The sequence below is a fragment of the Lepisma saccharinum genome, chromosome 11 (genome assembly GCF_977018435.1).
Source record: "Lepisma saccharinum chromosome 11, izLepSacc3.1, whole genome shotgun sequence".
NCBI classification, from domain to species: domain Eukaryota; kingdom Metazoa; phylum Arthropoda; class Insecta; order Zygentoma; family Lepismatidae; genus Lepisma; species Lepisma saccharinum.
The window spans coordinates 67,349,741-67,375,356 of NC_139239.1; the positions used below are offsets into that span (position 1 = coordinate 67,349,741).

Sequence of the window (25,616 nt, forward strand, 5' to 3'; positions counted from 1 at the left end):
TTCATATTATATGGATGCAATGACATATTTATACAGGGTACTTTCCTCATTTTTGACATTTCCAGAACTCTGTGTAGTCTACATGTTTGGAAGCTTCAAAAATGAAATCCCTAAGTTTTTGGGCATTCCTTGCACTAAAAAGTGGCAATAAAAAAACCCTTTGAAATAAAGTGCAATGTTTAGAAGGAACATAGAGGATGAAACTATCAATTTTGTGTATTTAGAGTATTTACTCATAATTGGGAAAAGAGAGATGTGGTAGTATATAAATACAGAGAAACTAGTGCTCACTTTATCCTTGAAACTGTTTCTTTCTTCTTCGTTCTATTAATTTCAGTGGCCACTGCCACCATCCTCGATCAGTACAGCACGTTCCAATGAGAATGGTGGCAGAGGCCACTGAAATTAATAGAAAAAAGAAGAAAAAATAGTTTTGCGGATAAAGTGAGTACTAGTTTCTCCGTATTTATTTAGAGCATTTATGCTTAAAATTTTATAGAAGCTAGAAACATCAAGATCTGGCCTTGTATTGCATTTCATTTAGACAAAATTAGTCAACTCAATTCAAGCAAGGAGACCAAAAAAATATTTTTCCTATGTTGCAAAAGCTCAACATTTTCCAATGTTGAATTAAGAAAAAAGTGAGTCCTCGACCAGGACTCAAACACAGGTCTGTAGTATACCGTTCCATTGTTCTCCAAAATAAGATACCAAATCACTCTGGTTTTGCTTGATCTAAGGACAGCTTCTACTGGGAGACCCAAAAGTGTTCATACATAGAGTAATGAATTCTTGCACCAGAATGTAATTCCTAAAGAATGCTCAACTGGTAACTGGATGAATAATTATGTAATACATTCCAATATATGTTCTACTCTACCACATCGCTGCACATTTTAAAATTCGGCTAACAACACTGCAAAAATTTATAATGGCATGTTTATATTCTGATTTAATGATACACGATATAAAGAAAAACACAAACATTAAAAAAACACATACTGTACTTGTTAAAGAGACAATAATTTCCATAAGGGAACTCAAAATATTAAATATATATATATATATATATATATATATATGGATAAAAGCAAGGAGGGCCAAAAGGGCTAAGTAAAAATCAAATAAGGTAAAAGGAAACACTCACCGGACAGTAGGAAAATTCAAAATTTTCGCTAATTTATAGCATCATCGGTGTGAGAAGAAACAGAAGACGGGACCGGAAGTTGGGGTCCTGCAGAGTTGCCAGGTCCCCATTGAAGAAGAAGCGGTGCGTAGAATGAAAAAAACACTGTTTCGTCACCAGGCTCGTCGTAAACTGTGAGTGTGTAGGATGAGTTGGGAGGGAGGGCGGGAGGGTGGGTGAGGGTTGGGCATTACTGGGTGGCCTTGTTCAGGCCAGGTGGAGTGGTTGCACTCATGGCCGATATATAGGCCCTCTCCCATCTTTTGCGAACAGAGGTGTTGGCTGGTTGGGGTAGGAGGTGGATGATCGCTACCCGGAAGCAGTCGTTGAAACTGATGTTGTGGTGGTTGGTGTGGACGGCGACAGTGAAGTCAAGGTTGTGGGTGGAGGAGCGGTGGTTATTGATGCGGAGGTTGAGGGCCGTTGATGTTTCCCCCAGGTAAAAATCACCACAGATGTTGCAGGTGAGGATGTAGATAAGGTTTGAGGCATGGCAGGTCCCTTTGGGATGGAGGGTAAATTTGCCAGTGGCCGTGTGCACCTGGAGGGTGTGAGAAGTGATAAGGATGGGACAGGTCTTGCACCTGGGTCGGTTGCATTTATGGGCAGGGGGGTGTTGGATGTGTGGTGAAGGAGTGTTGTGGACCAGGATGTTTTGGAGGTTAGGGGGGCGTTTGAAAACCACCCTGGGTTTGTCGGGAAATATGTTTTTGGTTTCGGGATCACTGTGGAGGATTGGGAGAAGAGAGTGCAGTGTGTGCCTGATTTTGTTGAGGTGGGGATGATATTGGGTGATGAGTGCAGGTGGGTTGGTGGCAGCAGGTTTCTTGGTGGTAGTGGTATGTGAGGCAGCTCGTGATATTTGCTTGGTGACCAGGATGGAGGGATATCCACGGTTAACCAGGGCCTGGTGTAGGCGGAGGTTATAATTCTGGCGGGAGGTGGGTGAAGTATTCAGGCGCTGTCCCCTGAGGGCCAGAGAGAATGGAATTGCTTTTTTGGTGTGGAACAGTGGGAGCTGGAGAAGTGTAGGTATTGCATGTGGTTGGTGGGTTTTATGTGGATGGAGGTAGTCAGGTGTCCTCCCTCGATGTGCACGTCCACATCCAGGAAGGTGATCTGGTTGGGGGAGTGTGTCCAGGTGAATTTTAGGGAACGGAAGTGGTTAAGTTGGTCCAGGAAGGCTGACAAGGATGGTTCTCCATGTGTACAGAGCATGAAGATGTCGTCGATGAAGCGGAGCCAGAGGAGGGGTTGGGTAGCCAAAAACTCTTGCTCAAGTTGGCCCATGAAGAGGTTTGCATAGGATGGGGCCATTCTGGTACCCATGGCTGTACCTCGGATCTGTAGGAAATTTTGGTTTTCGAAGGTGAAGTTGTTACAAGTGAGGACAAGGTGGGCTAGGTGGGTCAGGAAGTTGGTGCTGGGGTTGTGAGGTTTGGGTCTGCTATTGAGATAGAATTCTATGGAGCGGAGGCCATGGGAGTGAGGTATGTTGGTGTAGAGGGAAGTGACATCAATGGTGGCAAGGATGGTATTTGGGGGCAATGGCGGGAGGGTGCTGATTTTCTGGAGGAAGTGGTTGGTGTCACGGAGGTAGGAGGGCAGAGCTTTCACAAGAGGCTGGAGATGGGAGTCAACAAAGGCTGAGATTCGTTCTGTAGGTGAGTTATAGCTGGACACAATGGGTCTGCCAGGGTTGCCAGGTTTGTGGATTTTGGGCAATAGATAGAAGGTGGGGGTGCGGGGATTGTCGGGTATTAACATGGCGGTGGTACGAGCTGTTAGGCCTTCAGGTGGGCCGCGGGTGTGGATGAAGTCCCGGATTTTGGTGAGGTGTTCGGCGGATAGGTCAACTGTGGTGGGTTTGTAGGTGGAGGGGTCAGCCAGCTGGCGGTTGGCTTCCGCCAGGTAGTCTTGAGAGTTCAAGACCACCGTGGTGGACCCCTTGTCAGCTGGGAGGATTTTGATGTTGTGGTTGTTGCGGAGGTCTCTGAGAGCTTTCTGTTGGGGGGGATTGAGGTTAGGTTGGTTGTGAAAGTTATTTAAGAATGAGCTGTCAGAGGTGGTGGAAATGACGGCAGTGATGTATCTTTCCAAGGGGTGGTTGGTGGGCAGGGAGGGTGGATCTTGGGAGGAGGGGGGGCTAAATGGAAGGAGGCTCGGGTGGGTTTCACTGGTAGTAGTTTGGAGTGAGGGATTTTTGGCCCAGAAATGTTGCCATCGGAGGCTGCGAGCAAATGTGTGTATGTCAAAAAGTAGGCGGAATTGGTTGGGGGGAGTTGTGGGGGAGAAGGTGAGGCCTTTGGATAAAACAGCTATTTCATCAGTGCTCAGTTTATGGCTGGATAAATTGAGTACAGTCTGGTTGTTTTTGAGTGGGTTAGGGTCATTGGTGGTCATGGATCTGGTAGGGGTGGGTTTGTCCGTGGACTGGTTGTTTCCCAAGGTGCGATGTATGGGAGTGCAGTTTTGGTTTTCAGGGGGGTCTGTGGTGGTGTGGGAGGGGTGGGCAATGGTAGAGGGGGGTCGGGTAATAGCGGGCATGTTGGTGTGGGACTGAAATTGGGCGGCAGTGGAAGGGGAAGGGTGCAGCCAGTCTGAAAAGCTTGACGGCAGAGATTGGAGAGTTTTTGGAGGTGTATTCCTGTATATATATATATATATATATACAGGAATAGGATGAGAAAAAGTGCCAGAAGGGCGGATAAATATATTTTAGCACTGAATTTTTAAATTCAGACACAGCGTGAAAATTTTCAGGTGCCATGGAGACCGGGTACCCTGATTACTATTATTATTATTATTATTATTATTATTATTAAAAAGACAACACTGCATACAAACATAGGGTGGTAATAAAGACTGGAACAAATAGTGATACTGTTGGGTTGCAGGTGAGCTACGACACTGACAAAAGAAAAACTAATCCTGAGAGTAGGGGCCTGTGGAATAGGCATCACAGTCACTTGACTTTGTCATATGAAGAATTTTGAAATATGAGGTGTGTGCTTTAAAAATCTGGGATCTGGATCATCTTACATTTTTAAGAGATTTGAAGAAAACATGTCTTGCATTACGGAAATGTGTGGTCCAGTTCCCATTGGTTCCACACTTTATGGTTACCCTGTATTTAAATGTACACTTACTTGAGTCCAATATTCAGTTCGAGTCTGGGCATCGTCAGCAGCTGCTCCAACAAGAACCAAGGCCTTCAGTAAGCCTCGTTTCGCAACTTCTGGGAATCTAGCCTTGGTAAAATTGGACTGAATCTTTATAAGGTTCCACAAGCCCTCATTTTTCAAAACATATGCCCCTCTGAAATTCAAGTTAAAGAATAATTATATCATTTACTGAAGGAGATAAAATTATTACTCATTATTGTATTCATTAAACTACCACCAACTATATCTTCTAACAGAACGATATTGTTAATATTTAATACAATCGAGTGTTGTATTTTTCTAAGGGAATAACCAACTGTGTACTGAACGCATTCTTCCTTTTACTTCACATTCATGGTTCTAATACAACAAAAATATTATAACTCTTTCTTGGATTAAGTTTTGTAGACAGGCCTGTGAGAAACATATTGCAATCAATGTTCCACTACAGTACTTTTTTTTGTCATGAAAAACTTACAATATGAAAGAAAATGAAGAAAAAGTACAACTCACTCACTTCTCTCGAGCATCAACCATAGAAATGAGTAGCTGAATCGTGTCCTTTATTATTCCAGGTTCAGATGTAAAGTTCAACAAATTAGATTGTATTTTCTTCAGCAGAAAGTTAATAATCCACGAGGCTCCTTCTGAATCTTTCCCAAATGCAGTAATAATTGCAATGCTCATCTGAAATTAAGCAAATTTAAATGGTTTAAGTCTTACTAACATGCAGAGGTGAAAACTATTTACATTTACATATAATTACATAATAAATATTTTCAAATTTTCACAGGTTGTCACACAAACACGAAATATTTGTAGTGTAATTCCAGGTTTCCTCAAGGCCAAGAATTCCAAATTCAGGAAATATTACGGTAATTAAAAAAATTCTTGCTTCCCATTCTAAATTATTTGTAATAATATATAAACATATTTTCTAGGTAAATGTTCTGCAGTTTGGGAATACTGTTAGCACTTACCATCCTGAGAAAGATCTTGCAATCGTTATATCATATACTTGATTCCATTCATTGCCATGGTGTTATTAAATATACCAAATCCTGTATTATCTAAACTAAGAAGATGCATTGCCACATGAGCAATGATGACAACCTGAGCTACAAGGAAAGCAATACAACTGTGATATCTGTGAATAGGAGAAAGTTTTTGGATTAACACTAAATAATGTGTTGACCTGGCAGAAATTATCTTGTGGTTGTATCCAAAGTACAATTCACAATACTGTTATTTTACAATGGCCAGTCAATAATTATATGCAGGGGTAGTAAGAACTTAACCCTTCGTGGGTCGTGCGAGAAAAGTTACATCGATGGTCGTGCACGGTCTCAGACTAGGATTTTAAAATATGTCAAATTAATGGTCTAAAACACCAAATCTTCAATTATTACGATTTGATCTTTTCTTTCAACAATTCAGATTCTATAAAACTATAAAAATTAAAATTCTATACAATTAAAAAAAAGGTACTTTTCGTTAATCAGGCATGTAATGGCATATCGGATTTTCAGTAAAAACTAGTTACACCTATAGCCGTGCATGGACTCAGACAGCAAGGGGCTTCAACGAACCTTCCCTAGCAGTTTGAATATCTGTGGGGTAAAAGAGGAAGGTTAGAAACTCAGCTAGACAGAGGGAGGGTGTTGACAAAACAATCATTGATAAATATCGACGTTAAAATCACACACCTGGAACAAGAGACCGTGCCCGATCAACGCAGGGTTAAAATAATTCAGGCACCAGTACTTTTTTCTCAGGAGTTAGCCTTTTTTCTCTTTGTTTTCTTTTTTAAATATGGTCTAGGAAAGTCACTTTTCTTTTTCAAATATGGTCTAGGAAAGCCAAGAATCCAACTAACATAAAGCTACACATTTTGAAATATGATCTGAAAACATTTAATTTATTAATTATACAAGACTGAATTAGAAGTTGTGACGATTTTCTACGTGAACATGATTTTCAAGTATAATATTAAATTCCGCGTCGAATATCCTCACATCTCTCCTCATACATTCCGGTATGCTAGGCGTCAGTGTTTTTTTTATTCTACTTAATTGTTGGACCGATAGAGGTCACTAGTGGCTTTCCCTGCTTCACGAACTCGATCGACGAAAACGGCAGTTCCGTTTCAGCTCCCGAGTCGCGAGGGATTTCTTGGTGTGACGTCATGGACTACGAGAGAAGTAGCGGCTCGTGGAACTTAGTGCTTCTCTCTCGTGTCGATCGCAATTTGTAGCACAGCATAAACTAAGTTCTTCGAACATTACGGGGAAATGTTGCATTGTTCACGTATAGTGCTAGTACGTCTGAGAGGTGTTGGAATCCTTTGAAAAAACAAACGTCAAAATACAAGGATGGTAATTTGGAACTTAGTTGACCATTGACCATTTTGACCGAACGTAATTTTCCTTGATTCACCCGGCGGGACTCGAAATATGAAGGAAGGATGGATCCGTTGCTGAGAAGGAAGGACACGAGGGAAAACAAGGACAATACCGCCCAACGTGCTTGAAAGCGACCAATTGGAGGACGTTCCCCCGTTTCTCTAGATGCCGAGGATTTGCCCAAGTTAACTGAGGTGAACAGTTTTCCAACGAACTGAGGTATGTACTCTACGGCTCCCTTTTTATAAGTGAACTGTGAATGCGTGTTTTTTTGGACAAGAATGTCACTCACCCCCGTTTCTCTTCTCTTTTGCGTCTACATGATAATTGAATCAAGAAAGTAACGCACGACTTGCAAAAGAAAGAATTGTACGTAAAACAACCATCGATTCAGTTTCGGATGATTGGACATTGTAACGTTGCGATCGATATAGTGGAGAAAGAAAGCGACGCTTGGTCAACCCCCCCCCCCCTCCTTTTTGCATAAAAAAAAGAGAGGACAAATCACTGAATTAGAATCACGTGAACACAAGCTGAGAATACGATTAACATACCACAAATTAGCCTGTGAGCTGAGATAACTTTGTGAGACGTATCGGATGGGTTTAGCAGGAGCACCAAAATAAATCAATATGTCAAATGGGTGGTTTTTTTGGGTGGTGAGAATTAATGTGTGAATTGTGGCAAAATGCAATTGTAGATTGACCTTAACGTATTTTAATTAATTGCATATATTATGTCATTTGTAGTTGCCGGACGTGTTCTAGTTTTATTATCTTGTTATTTGGCGGTAACGAAGAATTGTTGATCCACCTTGAAGTCACTTATAGTTATATGTGGAATGAAATAATTTGTTATGAATAATATTATGTACATGTTGTTCTTGGGAACGCCAGCCATTCTCCGTTGCGAGGTTTTGGCGTAATAAATTTTGACTAGTCGCAAAAAGTACATGTAATTAATTCTTGTGCCAGAGTGGCCTTCCAAGGAAGGCTCTACCAGTAACAGCATGCATAACTATACTACACATTTTAATGGCTGCTCAACACTGCAAAAATTTACAATGGCATCCTTATTATTCTGATTTAAGGATGCACATGATACAGAAAACACACAAACATTAAAAAAAAAATGTAATGGAAATTTCCATAAGCAAACTTGAAATATTAAAAAAAAAAAATACAGATTTACTAGTGCACAGTGGCTTGGGATACCATAAAGTAGAGGTAGAACAGATTAAATCTGTCCTTTAAAAATGAAGTAAAACTTCATTTTTAAATTCCCCAGCAGAAATACATGGGGTTTAATGGCAATATTACTTCTCAATAACAGACGCGGACACTGAAAACTACCTCCCCAACGCAAATAAAACTTATTAATAACGGACAGCCTGAAAGAAAACGGTCGCCATTCCTGGAATTCGACACAACAATGGCCAGTATTTCGAACTAGCGGGCATTGTTTCATGTTACACCGAACATATTTATTTTTAAAAGTGCAGACAGTAGACAGTATTCTTTGTGGTTATGTTGAGAAGTGTGTGTCACTTCTGCTATGTATGTTGTACAGTATTTTGTTCCGTGAATGAGGAAAAAAAGCATAATGTTCGTAAAGTACGTACTGTAATATGCTTATCCTATTGTGTAACATCCTACACTTTTTTCTGAATAGCAGACACTTTTTAATAATGGACATTAATTTTTCCCCCAGGTCTGTCCCTTATTGAGAAGTTTTACTGTATATCAACAGAATCAATACTCAGGTGTCTTTAAATCTTGTCCCAAGGTGGGGCAAAATGGGTACATGAGTGAGAAGCTTGCGAAATGTTGCCATTTATAACAGGGAAGAGCATGCTAAATGATTGATTTAGTTAATTTTACTTCACCTTCCTGCCACTTTTGGCTAATAGCGACGATGAGGATGAGTGATGATATGATTTAATTGATGAAGGGACATTCACAAAGACGACCCATTCCCAGGTTAGGATTTGAATCTAGGACTGCTGGCATCATAGCACTCTGTGCTAACTACCCTGCCACATAGGTTGTTAGAAGAGTGCACTGTTTACAATGTTAAATATTGAATAGGACTATTCGTATCATCCTTTTGAATCGCACGTAAAGTAAAAAAGTGCTCCGCTGTGCTTTGTACCATGCCATGAAGGCATATAGGGGATGTGGATCACGGTCGAAGGTGGGGGTGATGTGATCAGCACCATGCCCATGGCTGCCTTTTTAACTGACGTAACGCGACGTCTACTTATTTAACGTGCCTGACGTCATTCTGATTCTACGTTACGAGGGTAAGGTCAAACCCACAAAACAATTAAACACATAAACAAAAGGCAATCATTAACAACCTATTTACCTTTTGTCCCAGGGTAAGTGCCATCAGTTGGAGCCCAAGAGATTACATAGGGTAGAACGAATCACACTACAGGGTTAGTTCTATATATATACTGTAATTTCTATAAAAGAGCACATGCATAAACATTACATCATTGCCCCTTTCACTCATACTTTCACTCTCGCATTCATTTCTCGGCAATCCAAAATACATTAGTAATTAATACAATAATAGTTCGGCGGCATGTTTACAGTTAGCTACATTAATTTAAACAGTTCTTAATTTGACATTTACTTTTGCATTTACGGAAAAAAAACTGTTCCGGTAGGAGCTTAACCTGCACTGTAAAAACACTACTCCTTTTATGTTGTTGTTGTTGAATGAATGTTAATCTATATATTGTTAATTTTGAGGTTAACAAGGATCACTGATATATAATTATGTTGACAATTTATAGCGTCGTACAATCTGAATATTAAATACTTTGGATGAATGGATAATTGAACGCTGTACGGTTTTACATGTTAAAATTATAGTTGATGCAATTTAATCACCATAATAAGCAATGTCTGTTCGAGATTTTTTATGTAATTAAAGCGAGTTCATTGGATGTCACGACGGGGCGAACGAAGCTTATCCATTTTCACGTCCATTCCGGCTTACCTTTGTCGGCTCTGACTGAAGTCCTCGTGGTGAAGTCGTGGATGTTTGCGGCGTGGTCAATAGATGGCTTCCGGGCGATAAGATAGGATCTCCGCATCTTCAAGGTGGCAACTGGGTCGGACGCCCCCCAGCAGGGCCTTTCTCTGTCTCTACTCCATATTGATAGTACACAGACACGTGCGAAATAACACAACACGGAACGGTGCGACACAAAGCGGATACTTTCGCGGGTGGTTCTCGAGAGATTGACGATGATAACACGTCGAAGAAAATCTGAGTAAAACTGGTTGATAGCGCGTCGAAGAAAACCCGAGTAAAACTGGTGGTTTCCCTTCTCTGCGCTTCTATTTATTTGCTATTCAAAAGGTCTGTTACGGTACCCTCTCTGTCCAAGCGTTGCTAAATTGTCATCAAATCGTAGGCTCTTGTCCTGCTATCTTCGCCCGTATATTTGGAGTTCTTTGACCCTTCTCGAGCAGCACCTCGAGTAGAGGTTAGCCAAAGACCAGGCCCATTGTAACCTGCACGTTCGTTCCGAAGACAGTGCCAGGGAGTCTGTAGCTATTGTTATCCAGTCTAGCTGTTTAACCTTTAATATCGGGCTTAATTTATCTCCTATCAAATTCTGCTTTGGGGATTTCGTCGATGATAATCTGCTGCTGGGCTGTCTTTAATTTCAGTTGAATCTGACCATTGGTAACAAAGTTGTATTTTTATATTTCTTTACCCGAGGCTCGGCCTCTTCTCTCGGGAAACAGGCTAGTCCTTCGCACTCTGCCGTCCAAGTCCCGGTGAACAGCAACAATCCAATGCATATTATTGCTTATTACGATGATTAATTCATTTACCTGATAATTAGCAAGATTTTATCGTTATACCTTTACCCCCCAGAGTTTCCTCCAGGACTTTATACGAAGCTGGGTGGGTGCCAGAGCCACTTGAACAGGTGGAAAAAAATCCCGGTTCTCCCCTGCCGGGAATCAAACTCGGGTCTCTCGGTAGTCAAATGCCCTAGCAAATGAGCTACCGCGGCACTAATTGCACGACATCATAAAAAATATTAGAAATCCCATACACAGGCTGAAATCTCACTCACGAAAACTTGTTACAGAGACTTGAACCTGTATGCGCCCTGTAGCCGTAGCCCAAAGCTTGCACCTTAGACCATGCTTGCATTTCATAATTCAATGATAGCTTTTTTAATATTCTGATCATATCGTATCAAATTCTTTGAATATCTTAAAGCAAAGTCTGCTAGATCCATGTACTATAATTGCAATGTAAATATTAATATTTCAAAGTGTTCTGAATACAATTTTTAACTGTTACAATGTTCAAGCACTGGTATCAGAATAGATATCGGTTCAGTCCTATTTTTTATGGTTTAAAGAAGATGCAGATAACAAGACAATTAAGATATTTGTTATGATTTCATCATACCTCAGCATAATAAGTTTCGGTAGGCACAAGATAGGACAGGGACCATCGGCGTAGAAACCACATGATGGTAGATCCAACTTCTGGACTGAGTAAATGTGTGAGTTTTGCCTCCACGGCTCTCGATTCAACCTCTGCAAGCCTTAGTACAGCTGCCACTAATCTGAAACAGAGTATGAACACATTATGAGAAATTTGAATTGACTTACAAGCTCAAAAACTTACTATTCTTAGATATCATCACATGGCAAGATATACACTATGTTGCCATTCGTCACCGGACACCCCTCAAAAAAGTGCTTGGGATCATCTGTACATATGCTACAACCTATAAAAGGCGTTGCCGGTTGAGAATACACTCATACCAGCTTCAGCAGTCAGTATGGACAGACGACGCGAACTGAGTGAGATGGAAAGAGGGATGATCATTGGAGTTCACAGATTTGGGCATTCGACATGTGAGATTTCCAACAAATTTCAGATACCCCGGTCGACAGTGAGTGATGTGATCGTGAAGTGGAAGCGAGACAGGGTCATGACATTCCGATCCGACACAGACCCAGTAATCCGAAAATATTAACCGATCGTGACCGTCGATGCTTGAAATGTGTGGTGAAGTCAAACCGGAAGGCGTCGTTACAGATGGTGGCACAGGAGTTTTGATCGGCTTCCAGAAGTGCTGCAAGTGATCGTACTGTCCGCCGGGAGATTGTCGCACTTGGTTTTCATTGTCATGCAGCAGTTCACAAGCTGCATATCACAGCCCTCAATGCGACCCGTTGGTTATAGTGGTGCAAGGAACGCCGCCATTGGACTCTCAAACATTGGAAATCCATCCTATGGAGTGATGAATCGCGCTACCAGATGTGGCGGTCCGATGGACGTGTGTGGGTGTGGCGTATGCCCGGTGAATGTTGTTTACCGGACTGTATCGTACCCACAGTGAAATTAGGCAGAGGTGGCATCATGGTGTGGTCCTGCTTTTCGTGGTATGGTCTTGGTCCTCTTGTTTCAGTTCGGGGAAACATGAATGCCGATGTGTACCAAAAAGTTCTGGACAATTCTGCGCTACCGACATTGTGGGAACAATTCGATATTGGCCGATACCTGTTTCAGTATGACAATGTTCCATGTCATACGGCAGGCATTATCAACACGTGGTTCGAGGACATGGGTGTGCAAAAACTTGATTGGCCAGCCCAAAGTCCGGATATCAACCCCATTGAACACCTTTGGGAAGAGTTGGAGTGCCGCCTGAGAGCCAGGCCATGCTGCCCAAAAAACACCACTGAGCTGTTTGCCGCTTTGCAGGAGGAATGGGGCAAGATTCCCGTCGACACGTATCGCAAATTGGTGGAAAGTCTTTGCGGTGAAAGGTGGCCTTACACGATACTGATGTGGTGCTGCGACCAGATTAACGTACTGGTATGGGGTGTCCAGTGACGAATGGCAACATAGTGTATGCATTATACATGAAAAATGGGTCAAAGGTAGACAAAATAAAATTATGAACAATTGAAAATGCCAGATAACCTCTACTATGGACAAGATTCATAATGTGTGGAGGTCAATTTCTGCCCCACCTCCTGCTATTTGTGCCTTCCTAAGATAGTTATTTGCACATTTTGCAGTTCTAATAAAAAGGTCTACAGCTTGGAGTGGGCAGGCCATATGCAAAGGATGGGATCACACTGCCTACCAAAGAAAGAAACATATTGTAAAACAAAAAGACAGTAGACCCAAAGGAAAGCCAAGAAGGTTGTGGAGAAGGATGTGAAGATAATTTTTGGAAGTCGGGAATTCAAGGAAGGAAGGCTTTAGCCAGAGGTGGATGGAGAGGTTGCATTATGGAGGCCAAACTTGACATAAAATTGCAGCACCATTGAAGAAGGAGAAGGTTCAAAACTAGAATTCTAGTTTCTTGTCCACCCTTATACATGGACAAAAAATAGGGAAAATCTTGTAATGTGTGGTTTTAATCTGCTTTATGTTCATATAGGCTAATTATGACTGGACACAGTTTAAAGTTGGATTCAAACCATTGTGAAATATGTCTCCAGCAGGAATACAACCAGGGATCCCTTCATTACAAGGCATCAGAAGTGCCACTATGGCATACAGGAGGTCCAACATGTTGATTAATGAATGCCTGACTGAAATTAAAATTGTGGGTACATCGTCACATTATACAGGTGCAAGCCCCATACCATAACTATAATCAACACATCTTTCTAAGAACTAAATAAGCTGAGGCTGTAAACGGGCACTAATGTAAAGGCAACAGACAATTCCACAAGGATTATACTGCTGTGGGTCCACACGTAGTTTAGCACGGTGTACTACGTGAAAGAGAGGTTAAAATTTGGGTGCCTTCCAAGAAGGTCACCTATTACACCTTAACATGTTTCACGGAAACTATGGAGATTCAATGCAAAATGGGGCAAAACATAAAATCCAAACTTCATTATATTCTACTGATCCTATTCAAAATTTAAAATGTTCTATGATGAATCTAAACTGTTCATTCACATTAATTTCATTCTAGTATGTAACTAGATGGCAGAAATACTTTTTCCTAGGCACATACTTTACAGAACCGGAGAATATATATATACAGGGTAATTATAAATGATTCATCGGGTTTGAAAGGACTGCATTAAAAAATATATAACACATACAATAAAGAATGATACATGACAATAAACAAAAACTTGTCCAAGTTTCAGACATACTTTCACAAATGCTCAATGTGGCTTCCTTTCGTCACACGACACACATCTATGTGATAGTCTAGTTCACCCCACACGTGCTCAGGCATATCCCTACTAATGGTCGTAAATGCAGCTGTAATGCGATCATGCAGCTCAACCAAAGTTGTTGGTACTGGTGGCACATACACTATGTCTTTCACATGGCCCCAAAGGAAAAAATTACAAACCGTTAGGTCAGGAGATTTAAGAGGGCATGGGAAAAGCACTCAAGTCATCTTCAGCAACTTGCCCAATCCAATGGTGTGGGAGTTCTTTGTTCAGTTAGCGACCCACCTCAGTGAGCCAACGGGGTGGTGTCCAATCAAGTTGGAATACGAAGTTATTGGAATCATTTTGCACTTGTGGAAACGACTACAACTGTAGCATATCGAGGAATGACATACGCGTCAAGAGTGTTCTCTGCGAAGAAAAAAGGACCGTACACCTTTTATTTAGACACTGCAGCAAACACATTCACCTTTGGGGAATCTCGTTCATGTTGCACTGTAGCATGTGGTTCTTTAGTACCCCAGATACGAACATTATGGTGATTAACCTTGCCACTCAAATGGAATGTCGCCTCATCACTAAAGAGCAGAAGCTCAAGAAAACCATCGTCCTCCATAGCATCCTGCATGGAATTACAAAATTTGTATTGTTTGACAAGGTCGTCTGGTTGTAACATTTGCATTAACTGTATGTGGTACCGTTTCAGTTGCAATCGGGTTTGCAAAATCTTCCAGACAGTTGGCTGTGGAATATCAAGTTCCCGACTGGCACGGTATGTTGACTTCTGTGGGCTACGCACAAAACTTGCCCGAACTCGCTCCACTGTTTCATCAGAAACGCTTGGATGCCTTGTGCTTTTACCTTTACACAGGCACCCAGTTTCCTTAATCTGTCGATGCCATCGCAGAATGCTTTGGTGACCTGGCGGTGCATTTGCAAACTGTTTCCGGAATGCATGCTGTATGGTAATAAGAGGGGAGAGATGAAATGATGATTGCTTTTTACGGGTGGTATATTATATTGCTTTAAAGTTGGTTTTACAAAAGGTTAACTTTAAATATATAATATATCAAAAAACAGCAAAAACAAAAGAGAACCACGCTTTACGCGGCCACACGCAGACCCTATTCCACGTGTGGTGTTCCGTATAGTAACAGATATCCTCTGAGATATCTGTTAAGCAACAGACGAACTTTAGCCTAACTTTAATAATCGGTAACTAGAGGAGGGCTTAATAGGCTTATGATTCACTAAAATGATAGAAGGTCAGACACCTTTAAACGACATATTTATTCATGGAAAAGAACATCACTTGTGGCATAGCTACCACCAAACATGAGCACTTCACGGTACAAGACACAAAAAAAAAGATATACAAAAGATTTTGTACTTACATATCAGCCGTTTTCATACTAGATCAATCAAACCTGGGGCTTTACCCACACTTTTTCACTCTTTATCGCCACATCCCGACACATGGACAAATTTGTGATATACCACACTAAAAAATTATGATTATGTGCTTTCTTGATGTAACAAAGGCTTTGGGGGGTGATAAATGAATTTTCCTGGCTTTTCTGGGAAGGATGGCTAAGGACAACTTGGATATTCACTGATATCCTCTGGATGCTTCTATGGCGTCAGTCCTGCCGACCATGTGGTTTGGATTTCCACATGGGATGAGGGACACAAAACTCGCTATTTTGCTGAATTTTCACTGGGATCCTTAAATGCACTTGTGGACATAATATCCCACTTGGTCACACACACTTAGGCCTGTGTTTCCTGTAACAGGACCTTAGATCCCTTTTCCCTTCATGTATCCTTTGTTGCTGGCACATGTGGCCATTCACACACTGAATTTCACCAGCAACTTCCAAGCTGACCTGCTCTCAGGTGGGTCTGTAATCCAAGTGAGCTTGACTAGCAAGCTCAGAACACACTAGGCCATCTGAAAAGTCCCCTCTGTGACGTCACAGCCTTGGCGGCTTCTCATTGGCCAGCTGGAGTCTTTTGAGATCTTTCCTTGTCGTTGGGAGAGTTGCCACTTTCTCCCGCCAGATGGCAGAGTTATCAATTGCTTAAGAAGCATAAACAAAAGTGTTATTTCAGCTTTTCTGGCTTAGTTATGCCAGATAATTGCAAATGAGTTTAATTTTAATAAATTAGGCATTATTTTACCTGTGGGTGAGTGTTATCTCTGATTTTCAGTAAGGAATAAAAGATTTAGTAAACATGTGATTTGGAGCACATGGTTTTTGTTCTCCAAAATGGCTACTGTTAGCCTAACAATGGTTGGTTCTTTATAAATAAAGCATTTCTACCCCTCCCATGAGTGACAACTGGTTATTAAACATGAACCATGATCCTAATTGGGGTTGGGGGGTATAAATTTCTGGGAGAATAGCTCTCACAAGCTTTCCCTGATGCCAACCTAATGGCCTTTGTACTTAGGTTGGCTTGTGGTTATTTGTGTGTGGGCATGTATGCCCAATGCTGATTGGTCATACATATCCCGGCCCCTCGGGGAAAAAGAAAAAGGATTCGAGAAGCGATTCGTTTTTCTTTACCCTCACTAACCTTATACACTATTATGCAAACACACACAAAAATAAACATTCACGGCTATATAAAATTAAATTACACATATGTTGTTAAAAGAAACACTTGAAATGATGTGGCATGTTGACATTAACATACTACTGTAATAGACATGTTGAAAATTACCATACTTGACATATACATCTACATTGATGCACTCTTGGAAATATACATATTAAAAATATTTGTAATACATTGCGGACAGAGTTTCTGCCTCCTATTCCATTCCTATTAAAGTTCTTGGGTGTCTTGAGTCCTGACTACCCATTATGATAGAGAATTTATATAGATGTACATACATATATATATAAGATGCTTCGGTCACCGTACGTAATTTGTAACACTGTTTGTTCTCTTTGCCTTGAAGGGGATGGATTAATCTACCCTTTCAGCACTTAGTCCCAAAGAGAGACATTTATAAAAAGAAGCCCTTGAACACTGTATTTAAGTCTGCATACACACATTAACTTTCTTTATACGTAGGTTCGGATATCACTTGTCTATGCGCACTATGGGTATGTCCTGGTTTTCATGGTTGTTACTTTCCGCTCGGTAATCTTGGGGGGTGACAACCACTATTCGGATACTCCCCATGCTTCCTGTGCCTCAGTGGGCATGGTGGATAGTTCCCAACATCTTGCTTGCGATGTATCGCTCTTCACCCCTAAGCCTGTGTGTTTTGGGATGGTGGCACACTTGTGATGGGTCACTGCACACTATCACTTGCCCCGTTACTTACACAATCTGGCTGTGTTGGTGGTGAATTCCCATGTTTGGCTTTGGCTGTACCTTGGTTGTGTCGACATTTACCTTTGTCCTACTCAAACATGGTGGTAGTGGAGATGTGTACTAATTTTGTTTTGGCATTTTTTTAGCTCTGAGATACATTTCTTACCCTACCCTCAAATAGGACAACATAAATGCAAGATACTCTAAATATAAGATATATTAGAACATTGACAGTATATAAAATGCACAAAAATGAAATATAGGTCCCATATACTATTTACAATGGTTGTTCTGTATTCAGACAGAGCTGAACCCCATCCACAACTTTGCTTAGCATTTTTGAGGCACTTTGGATGCTAAATCGGGATGTAATAGTTTGAGCTTGTCGATGTACAGGTTGTATGCTTTGGGACTACATCTCCATAGCTTCATGATATTTACATGTTGGTTACTTATATTTCTCCCATTGACACAATGTATAACATTAAAAATATTACCTGTTACTTGACTAATACAAATTATTAATGGGTACTGCACTGTTACAATTATCCCTAACCAGTTCCTTTTCTATGGACTCAGTCGTCTAAGTTAAGGAATGATACATTTACTAATCTGGGGGGTTTTACTTCACCTTCGCCACCATCACCCCCTACGAGAGCAGCGTTGGCTAGTTTCCCGTCGGTGGGGTGTATGGCATTATGGCGTCTACATCCTCCCATTGTTGAGGTGACTGACGTTTGTTGGTCTCTGGCTGTTGCTGGGTAAACCACTGTACCTCATCTAACGCCTTGAGAATCACGTCCATGCCCCTGGGGCTGAGGTGAACCAGGTCAGGCCTTTTGTAACTGCCATACCCCATGGTTTCCTCAAATAAGGACATATTTAATTCTTGACCCTGGTGAGTAAACTTGGAAGAAACATCAAGCACTCTTATATTACCTTTGTTCTCCAGTGAGGTAATTTTACCTAGGAGAGAATCATACCCTGCCCAGAACTTAGCTCTATTTTCCTTAGCTAGTCTGGGAATTGGTGGAGGTGTCAGAATGATTATCTTCTTGGCACCTTTCCTCTTAAGAACCCCTACTATGCACTCGAGGTTCCGCAGCACTCGGTCGCTGTCTTCCCCTCGGAGCATGTCATTTGTTGCAATCATCAACACTACTTTATCGTGCACACTTTTAGTACGACGGAGTTCACTGAGCAGCTGGCTAGAGGATTGTCCCGACTTACATAGCCCTACATGGTATCTACCGTCATAGTCCCTTTGGACTGGGTAACCAAACTTCTTTTGAGCTAGCCTAGAGAACATTGAATCTCCAATGGCTTGATGAGCCTTAATGATTGGATGATGATTACACTGGGCTGAACATGGTGGGCTTAATCTAGGTTCGGCATCGCCCCTCCCCACTTCAGGACGTTGCCTATCTCGTTTCCCTGACTGTGGCTTTCGGAATGCACCTCAGCTATATGCTCTGTGGACCCGAGAGGTCTTAACGAACTCCTACCCTGGGGTTCTATACCCCTTCTTGGTCCTTTACCTTTTTTCCCGCTGATGGGTTCCTTAAACCTATTCTTATCCCTACGCCTATACTGGTTACTGTATGCTTTATCGGGATCTGATGGACCACTTGTGTCATCCTTCCCACGACTCACGTACGTCTGGTTGACGTGAGGGGTGGTTCTCCCATATGGAAGTCGTGCATGCCTTGTGCTATCCCTCTCAGGGTTTTGTGGTGCCTGTACACTTTCATACCTGAGTATGGAATTGGCCACTGCCTGTAAAGAGGTAAAGGGGGCTAGAACCAGCTGATCCCTTAAGCTACGTGGCAGCTGTTGGATGACATGCGTAAAAATCTGGTGGTCTGCAATTTCTGGTAAGGCCAGTCTAAACATCTTCACCTGTTTCCAAAAATATTTATGCATTGATCTATGTAGGTTAGGGTTATATTTGCCATTAAGGGCTTTCGATAATGAGGAAGCCCTCCACCCATCACCTTGAAAGTACTTCAGGAACTGTTTCCTAAAGTTCACGTACGATCGGAACTTGTGTTCGTTCCTTTCGAACCACTGGCGTGCCTCGTCCCGCAGACTATACGACACTATTTTAAGGGCATCTTCCAGATCTATTTCTAGAAGATCAAGATCCCTCTCAAATTCTTGTAGGAAATCAGAGGCCAGATTATTTCCCTGACCGCTAAACGTGGGCAGTTGTTTTAGGTCTGAGAACCTAACCCTGGGTGCACTTTCACGCCTTCTTCGGTCTTTCCTTTTCCGTTGGCTTCGGAATTCTGTGTCCGAACCTCCGGATGAGGATTCCGAGAAGTTATGTGAAACATGGTACCTTTGGGGGGAGGAATACCCACTACTATGATCTGATATTGGACCTCTGCTAGTGACTTCGGGAATTTTGTGCAAGTGGTTGGTGGTTCCGACGGCAGACTCTTTACTTGGGTGAGGACTTGGCTTGGTGCATGGGTTTACCGGAGCAGGTGATTTAGTAATGTACCTCTCCAACCCCTCTAGGCACGCCAAAATTTTCGTGAGGGCTGCACTATCTTTAGCCTGTTCGGTTGCCTGACCCTCCTCACTATTGGCTGATAGCGGAAGGGTGGGCTGCGGAACACTCTGACCCTCGGAGATGATATTGTGCGAACTAGGTTCTTCAACCATACAGTTCTGCATCTCCCTCCTCAATCGCTCAAGAATTCTATCTTCTATGGCGATGGCACTATCACTGCGGGCAATTTCCCTGCAAGTGTTCTCCAGAGCATCTAACCTGCCTAGGAGTTGTGCTACGGTGGTCTGGTTGTCTGTGCCATTTACCCCTTGCACTATTTCCCTCAATTCACTAACTTGTTCAGATAGCTGGACATAGTCCCTATTGACCTGTTTTTCCAGCTCGTTACATCTGATTTCTACGTTACTGATCCTGTCGGTATTTGATGATACCGACCGAACCAATGCTTCGGACGTTTTTGTCGTTACGTTGTGGATGAAGTCCAGTCTGGCCTGGAACTCCATACGAACAGCCTCCAGTTTCCTATGCATCTCTGCTGATGCCTGAATGATCTCCCTTCCCTGACTGTCAAGCTTTTGTCCCTGACTATCAATTTTTTGCCCTTGTCTATCAAGCTTTTGTCCCTGACTATCAAGCTTTTGTCCCTGACTATCAATTTTTTGCCCTTGACTATCAAGCTTTTGCCCTTGGTCTTTGAGCATGGCAATAATTAAGGCTAGTTGGGAGTCTCCACTACCACTGGGGGATGACATATGGCCGGCTGGCCGTTCTAGTGACTTTGACCTTGTATCCATTGTAGTGAATCTGCTACCTCTGAGTCTCATAATCTCGTAAGAGGGGAGAGATGAAATGATGATTGCTTTTTACGGGTGGTATATTATATTGCTTTAAAGTTGGTTTTACAAAAGGTTAACTTTAAATATATAATATATCAAAAAACAGCAAAAACAAAAGAGAACCACGCTTTACGCGGCCACACGCAGACCCTATTCCACGTGTGGTGTTCCGTATAGTAACAGATATCCCCCGAGATATCTGTTAAGCAACAGACGAACTTTAGCCTAACTTTAATAATCGGTAACTAGAGGAGGGCTTAATAGGCTTATGATTCACTAAAATGATAGAAGGTCAGACACCTTTAAACGACATATTTATTCATGGAAAAGAACATCACTTGTGGCATAGCTACCACCAAACATGAGCACTTCACGGTACAAGACACAAAAAAAAAGATATACAAAAGATTTTGTATTTACATATCAGCCGTTTTCATACTAGATCAATCAAACCTGGGGCTTTACCCACACTTTTTCACTCTTTATCGCCACATCCCGACACATGGACAAATTTGTGATATACCACACTAAAAAATTATGATTATGTGCTTTCTTGGTGTAACAAAGGCTTTGGGGGGGTGATAAATGAATTTTCCTGGCTTTTCTGGGAAGGATGGCTAAGGACAACTTGGATATTCACAGATATCCTCTGGATGCTTCTATGGCGTCAGTCCTGCCGACCATGTGGTTTGGATTTCCACATGGGATGAGGGACACAAAACTCGCTATTTTGCTGAATTTTCACTGGGATCCTTAAATGCACTTGTGGACATAATATCCCACTTGGTCACACACACTTAGGCCTGTGTTTCCTGTACCAGGACCTTAGATCCCTTTTCCCTTCATGTATCCTTTGTTGCTGGCACATGTGGCCATTCACACACTGAATTTCACCAGCAACTTCCAAGCTGACCTGCTCTCAGGTGGGTCTGTAATCCAAGTGAGCTTGACTAGCAAGCTCAGAACACACTAGGCCATCTGAAAAGTCCCCTCTGTGACGTCACAGCCTTGGCGGCTTCTCATTGGCCAGCTGGAGTCTTTTGAGATCTTTCCTTGTCTTTGGGAGAAGTGCCACTTTCTCCCGCCAGATGGCAGAGTTATCAATTGCTTAAGAAGCATAAACAAAAGTGTTATTTCAGCTTTTCTGGCTTAGTTATGCCAGATAATTGCAAATGAGTTTAATTTTAATAAATTAGGCATTATTTTACCTGTGGGTGAGTGTTATCTCTGATTTTCAGTAAGGAATAAAAGATTTAGTAAACATGTGATTTGGAGCACATGGTTTTTGTTCTCCAAAATGGCTACTGTTAGCCTAACAATGGTTGGTTCTTTATAAATAAAGCATTTCTACCCCTCCCATGAGTGACAACTGGTTATTAAACATGAACCATGATCCTAATTGGGGTTGGGGGGTATAAATTTCTGGGAGAATAGCTCTCACAAGCTTTCCCTGATGCCAACCTAATGGCCCTTGTACTTAGGTTGGCTTGTGGTTATTTGTGTGTGGGCATGTATTCCCAATGCTGATTGGTCATAGTAACAATGGAAAAACACTTCTCATATTCCAAAACACAGAATGTTTTCTGCTGCATAGATGCCATTTTGGAAATTAGGTTTGTTCTGCCATCTGTCGGCAGGCGTCAAGGTTACAAATATGAGAAACTTAACTTTCACATGTGTTCTTTCATTTCATGATTAGCACACACATACTATATTAATAGTTTTGGAAATATTTCACTTTAAAACACAATGAATCATTTATAATTACCCTGTATTATACCTTGATATTCATAAAATTATTGGCAGTAACCTAACAGCAACTTTTTCTTTTGAATTTAATCCCACGTTTAAACCAAAATACAATAGAAGGGAAAACTTTTCACCTGACTAAATGATCCGAAGTTTCTTCAGAACCAGGTATATCTGAAGGATGATGTCCAGGAGAACCAAGAAGCTTTAGTGTAACATCCACATTCACCTGGTTTGACTGTTGAATGCTATGGTGCATTATTTCGGATGGAATAAGAGCTGTTTCTCCATCGTTGTCCATTGATATAACATGTCCTGTAATAGAGAAAATAAGCAACTTCATTCATTTCAAAATTTTATTATACAGCTTTAGGCATAACTCTTGTTGGCTTCCTGCCATTCAGTGGGCAAGAACCGTGGACGCTGTTGCTGGTGCACTTGAATCATCTATTTCACCACAAAAGAAAGCTCTTGGGGAAAAAAAAAAGGCTGGAACATGCACCCTATCAAACAGGAGTGCAGCAAGCTTTGGTAACAACTGTGGCCAGTTCTCAGACGTGGTTGGCTTTCACTGACACATTCTTTTACTTTCATCTGCTGTTATGGTGGGAAGGCAGCAGACTTATGGCTCTTACATTATACTAGGGATGGGTGCATATGATATTTTGGCAGATACCGATAAAGTACCTATATACAATTTACCGATACTGATATTCTACCGATTCATATAGAATTCTAAATTATCCTTGAAGAACCTGAAAGGTTCATTAACTTCCTTAATAAATGTGTTTTCAGGTGACTGTAATGAAAACGATGTTCTATATCTAGACATTAACATTTTTTTAAAGTGGGGCCTGGAGATTATCCATAAAAATTACAGCAAAATAGCACAATATTGCACTTAATTATAAGATATTTATGGATATATCGGATCGGTAAAATTACAGATTATTTTACCCATAGACTGATACACTGATATACCTATATTGGCTGACATTGATAGAGTACTCAATAATCTGTCCCATCCCTACCTTATACATTACATTAAAAATCAGGGATGGAACCAATTAATCGGTACTCTATCGGTATTGGCTGATATAGGCATATCGGTAAAATAATCGATAATTTTACCGATCCGATATATCGATAAATATCTCATAATTTAGTGCAAAATTCTGCCATTTTGTTGTAATTCTTATTGATAATAATCTCCATGCCCTACTTTCTAAAACAGTAAATGTCTAAATATGCAATTTCTCTTGCACTGCAGTCACCTTGAAACACACATTTATTAAGGACTCTATCGGTATTGGCCGATATAGGCATATCGGTGTATCAGTAAAATTATCGATTATTTTACCGATCCGATATATCGATAAATATCTCATAATTTAGTGCAAAATTCTGCCATTTTGTTGTAATTCTTATTGATAATAATCTCCATGCCCTACTTTCTAAAACAGTAAATGTCTAAATATGCAATTTCTCTTGCACTGCAGTCACCTTGAAACACACATTTATTAAGGACGTCAATGAACCTTTCAGGTTCCTCAAGGACCATTTCTAATTTTATATCGGATTGGTAGAATATTGGTTATTGGTATCGGTAAATTTTATATCGGTACTTTATCAGTATCGGCCAAAATTTCATATCGGCCCATCCCTATTAAAAATACACAATTTCAAGTAATTTATTTTGCAAGAAAATTCCCTAATTCTATTCATAATTTATTTTTGTGTGTATGAATATTATAAAAATTCCCATCATTTTACACAATAAATTACCTTCTTTATATAGATGATGGTATTACAGAACTTCTGTACATAGAAGTAATTGCAACATATTTTAGAAAATAAACTACTACATTCATATCTGTCAATCGTAATAAACATAATCATTACTTACCAGCAATCAGGACAAGCCAATGGATATCCTCGAACAAGGGCTCCAGCATACTTGTGTGGGATATATTAATAGCAGTTGTGCACATTTGTTCGAGCTGTTTGTGTAGGTGACTAGTTCTCTGCTCTAGTAGTTTCGCTAGCAGAGGTAACGTATGTTCAGGAACCTGAAATAGAATTATCCACAGTGGTGGTTAATTAATGATGAATTCTTTGCCCCCCCCCCCCCCCAATACTAACGTTTCAGACTAATTCCATCTTCAGAGTAGTGTATTGTGTTATGTATTTATATGTAGTTCGAATAATTCGGATATTCCAACAATCTATGGATATCTGAATTTTACGGATATATGGATAATTTGGATATCAGACAAATATAGTTATTCATGATATCCAAGTATTCAGATCACTATTTACTTTTTCCAAGTTTAGCAAGTTATTCTGGTACGAATGATGTCTGCAATGAAGGAAATAATTAGCATTTATACTAAACTTAGCAATGCAGAGATCTGGTCGGTTGTTTGGCTGATCTCGAAATATGCCCAGTTTTCGTACCTAAATCTTAATCTTTAGTTCATCATAAATATGTGACTAGATGAAGAAGAAGAAAAAAAAAAGTGAATAAAGAGTTACAAATAAAGGGGAGAAGGGATGAATAAGTACGCAATTCTTCCTTCGGGCACTCGTGTGTGACTGCTGATAATGTTTTCTTCTTAAGTATTTACAGCATGTTTACAGAAATATGTGAAAAACACTAACCTGCCTTCCAAAAACTCCAACTGTCTGAAGTTGTTCCTTAAACCTCACCCTATCAACTTCATCAGTTTCATTAATATCTTCTATCTCTGGTCCCTGAAATAATAATAATAATAAAAACTTTTACCATGATAAAAAATAGAATACAGAAACATTACATACAAATATTTTCATATGTGCAATAGGGTATCAAGGAACAAACAGAGATGTAAATTTAAAAGGCCACTTTTAACCTTTACTCTGCCGAGGGGGTCGTCAGAAAATAACCCCGTTTTTGCCGAGGCCTTTGGCACGAATTTTAAATTCGTACTCTTATTTGACGAAAATGTTATAACTCATAGACTATTTGACCAATCTACTTCGGGTAACTTTTGTTTGGCAGCTAAAACATCAGGGCATGCAACCGTGCAGAAATCAAAATGCCAAAGCCAATAAGAGGGGTTGGGTGGGCTGCGGCCCCCAACTTGTCATGTAACCCACTGTAAGTGTTTCCGACATAACAGAAAAAAACAGGAATTTTGTAATCAGCTACATGGTCGAAAAATCTACCAAAATACGAGTAAAGGTT

The 25,616-nt window shown here is 40.9% G+C and overlaps 1 protein-coding gene across 1 annotated transcript in view; it reads right to left on the reverse strand.

Moving 5' to 3' along the window:
• LOC145994883 (exportin-4-like) overlaps positions 1–25,616 on the reverse strand; it is a 95,215-nt gene that overhangs the window by 37,829 nt on the left and 31,770 nt on the right. The window contains exons 11-16 of the mRNA XM_083131332.1: positions 25,052–25,144; positions 24,297–24,459; positions 22,525–22,705; positions 11,202–11,361; positions 4,868–5,037; positions 4,336–4,504 (exon numbers count right to left, since the gene is read on the reverse strand). Coding sequence (XP_082987458.1) covers positions 4,336–4,504; positions 4,868–5,037; positions 11,202–11,361; positions 22,525–22,705; positions 24,297–24,459; positions 25,052–25,144 — 936 coding nt within the window. The remainder of the gene's footprint in view (positions 1–4,335; positions 4,505–4,867; positions 5,038–11,201; positions 11,362–22,524; positions 22,706–24,296; positions 24,460–25,051; positions 25,145–25,616) is intronic.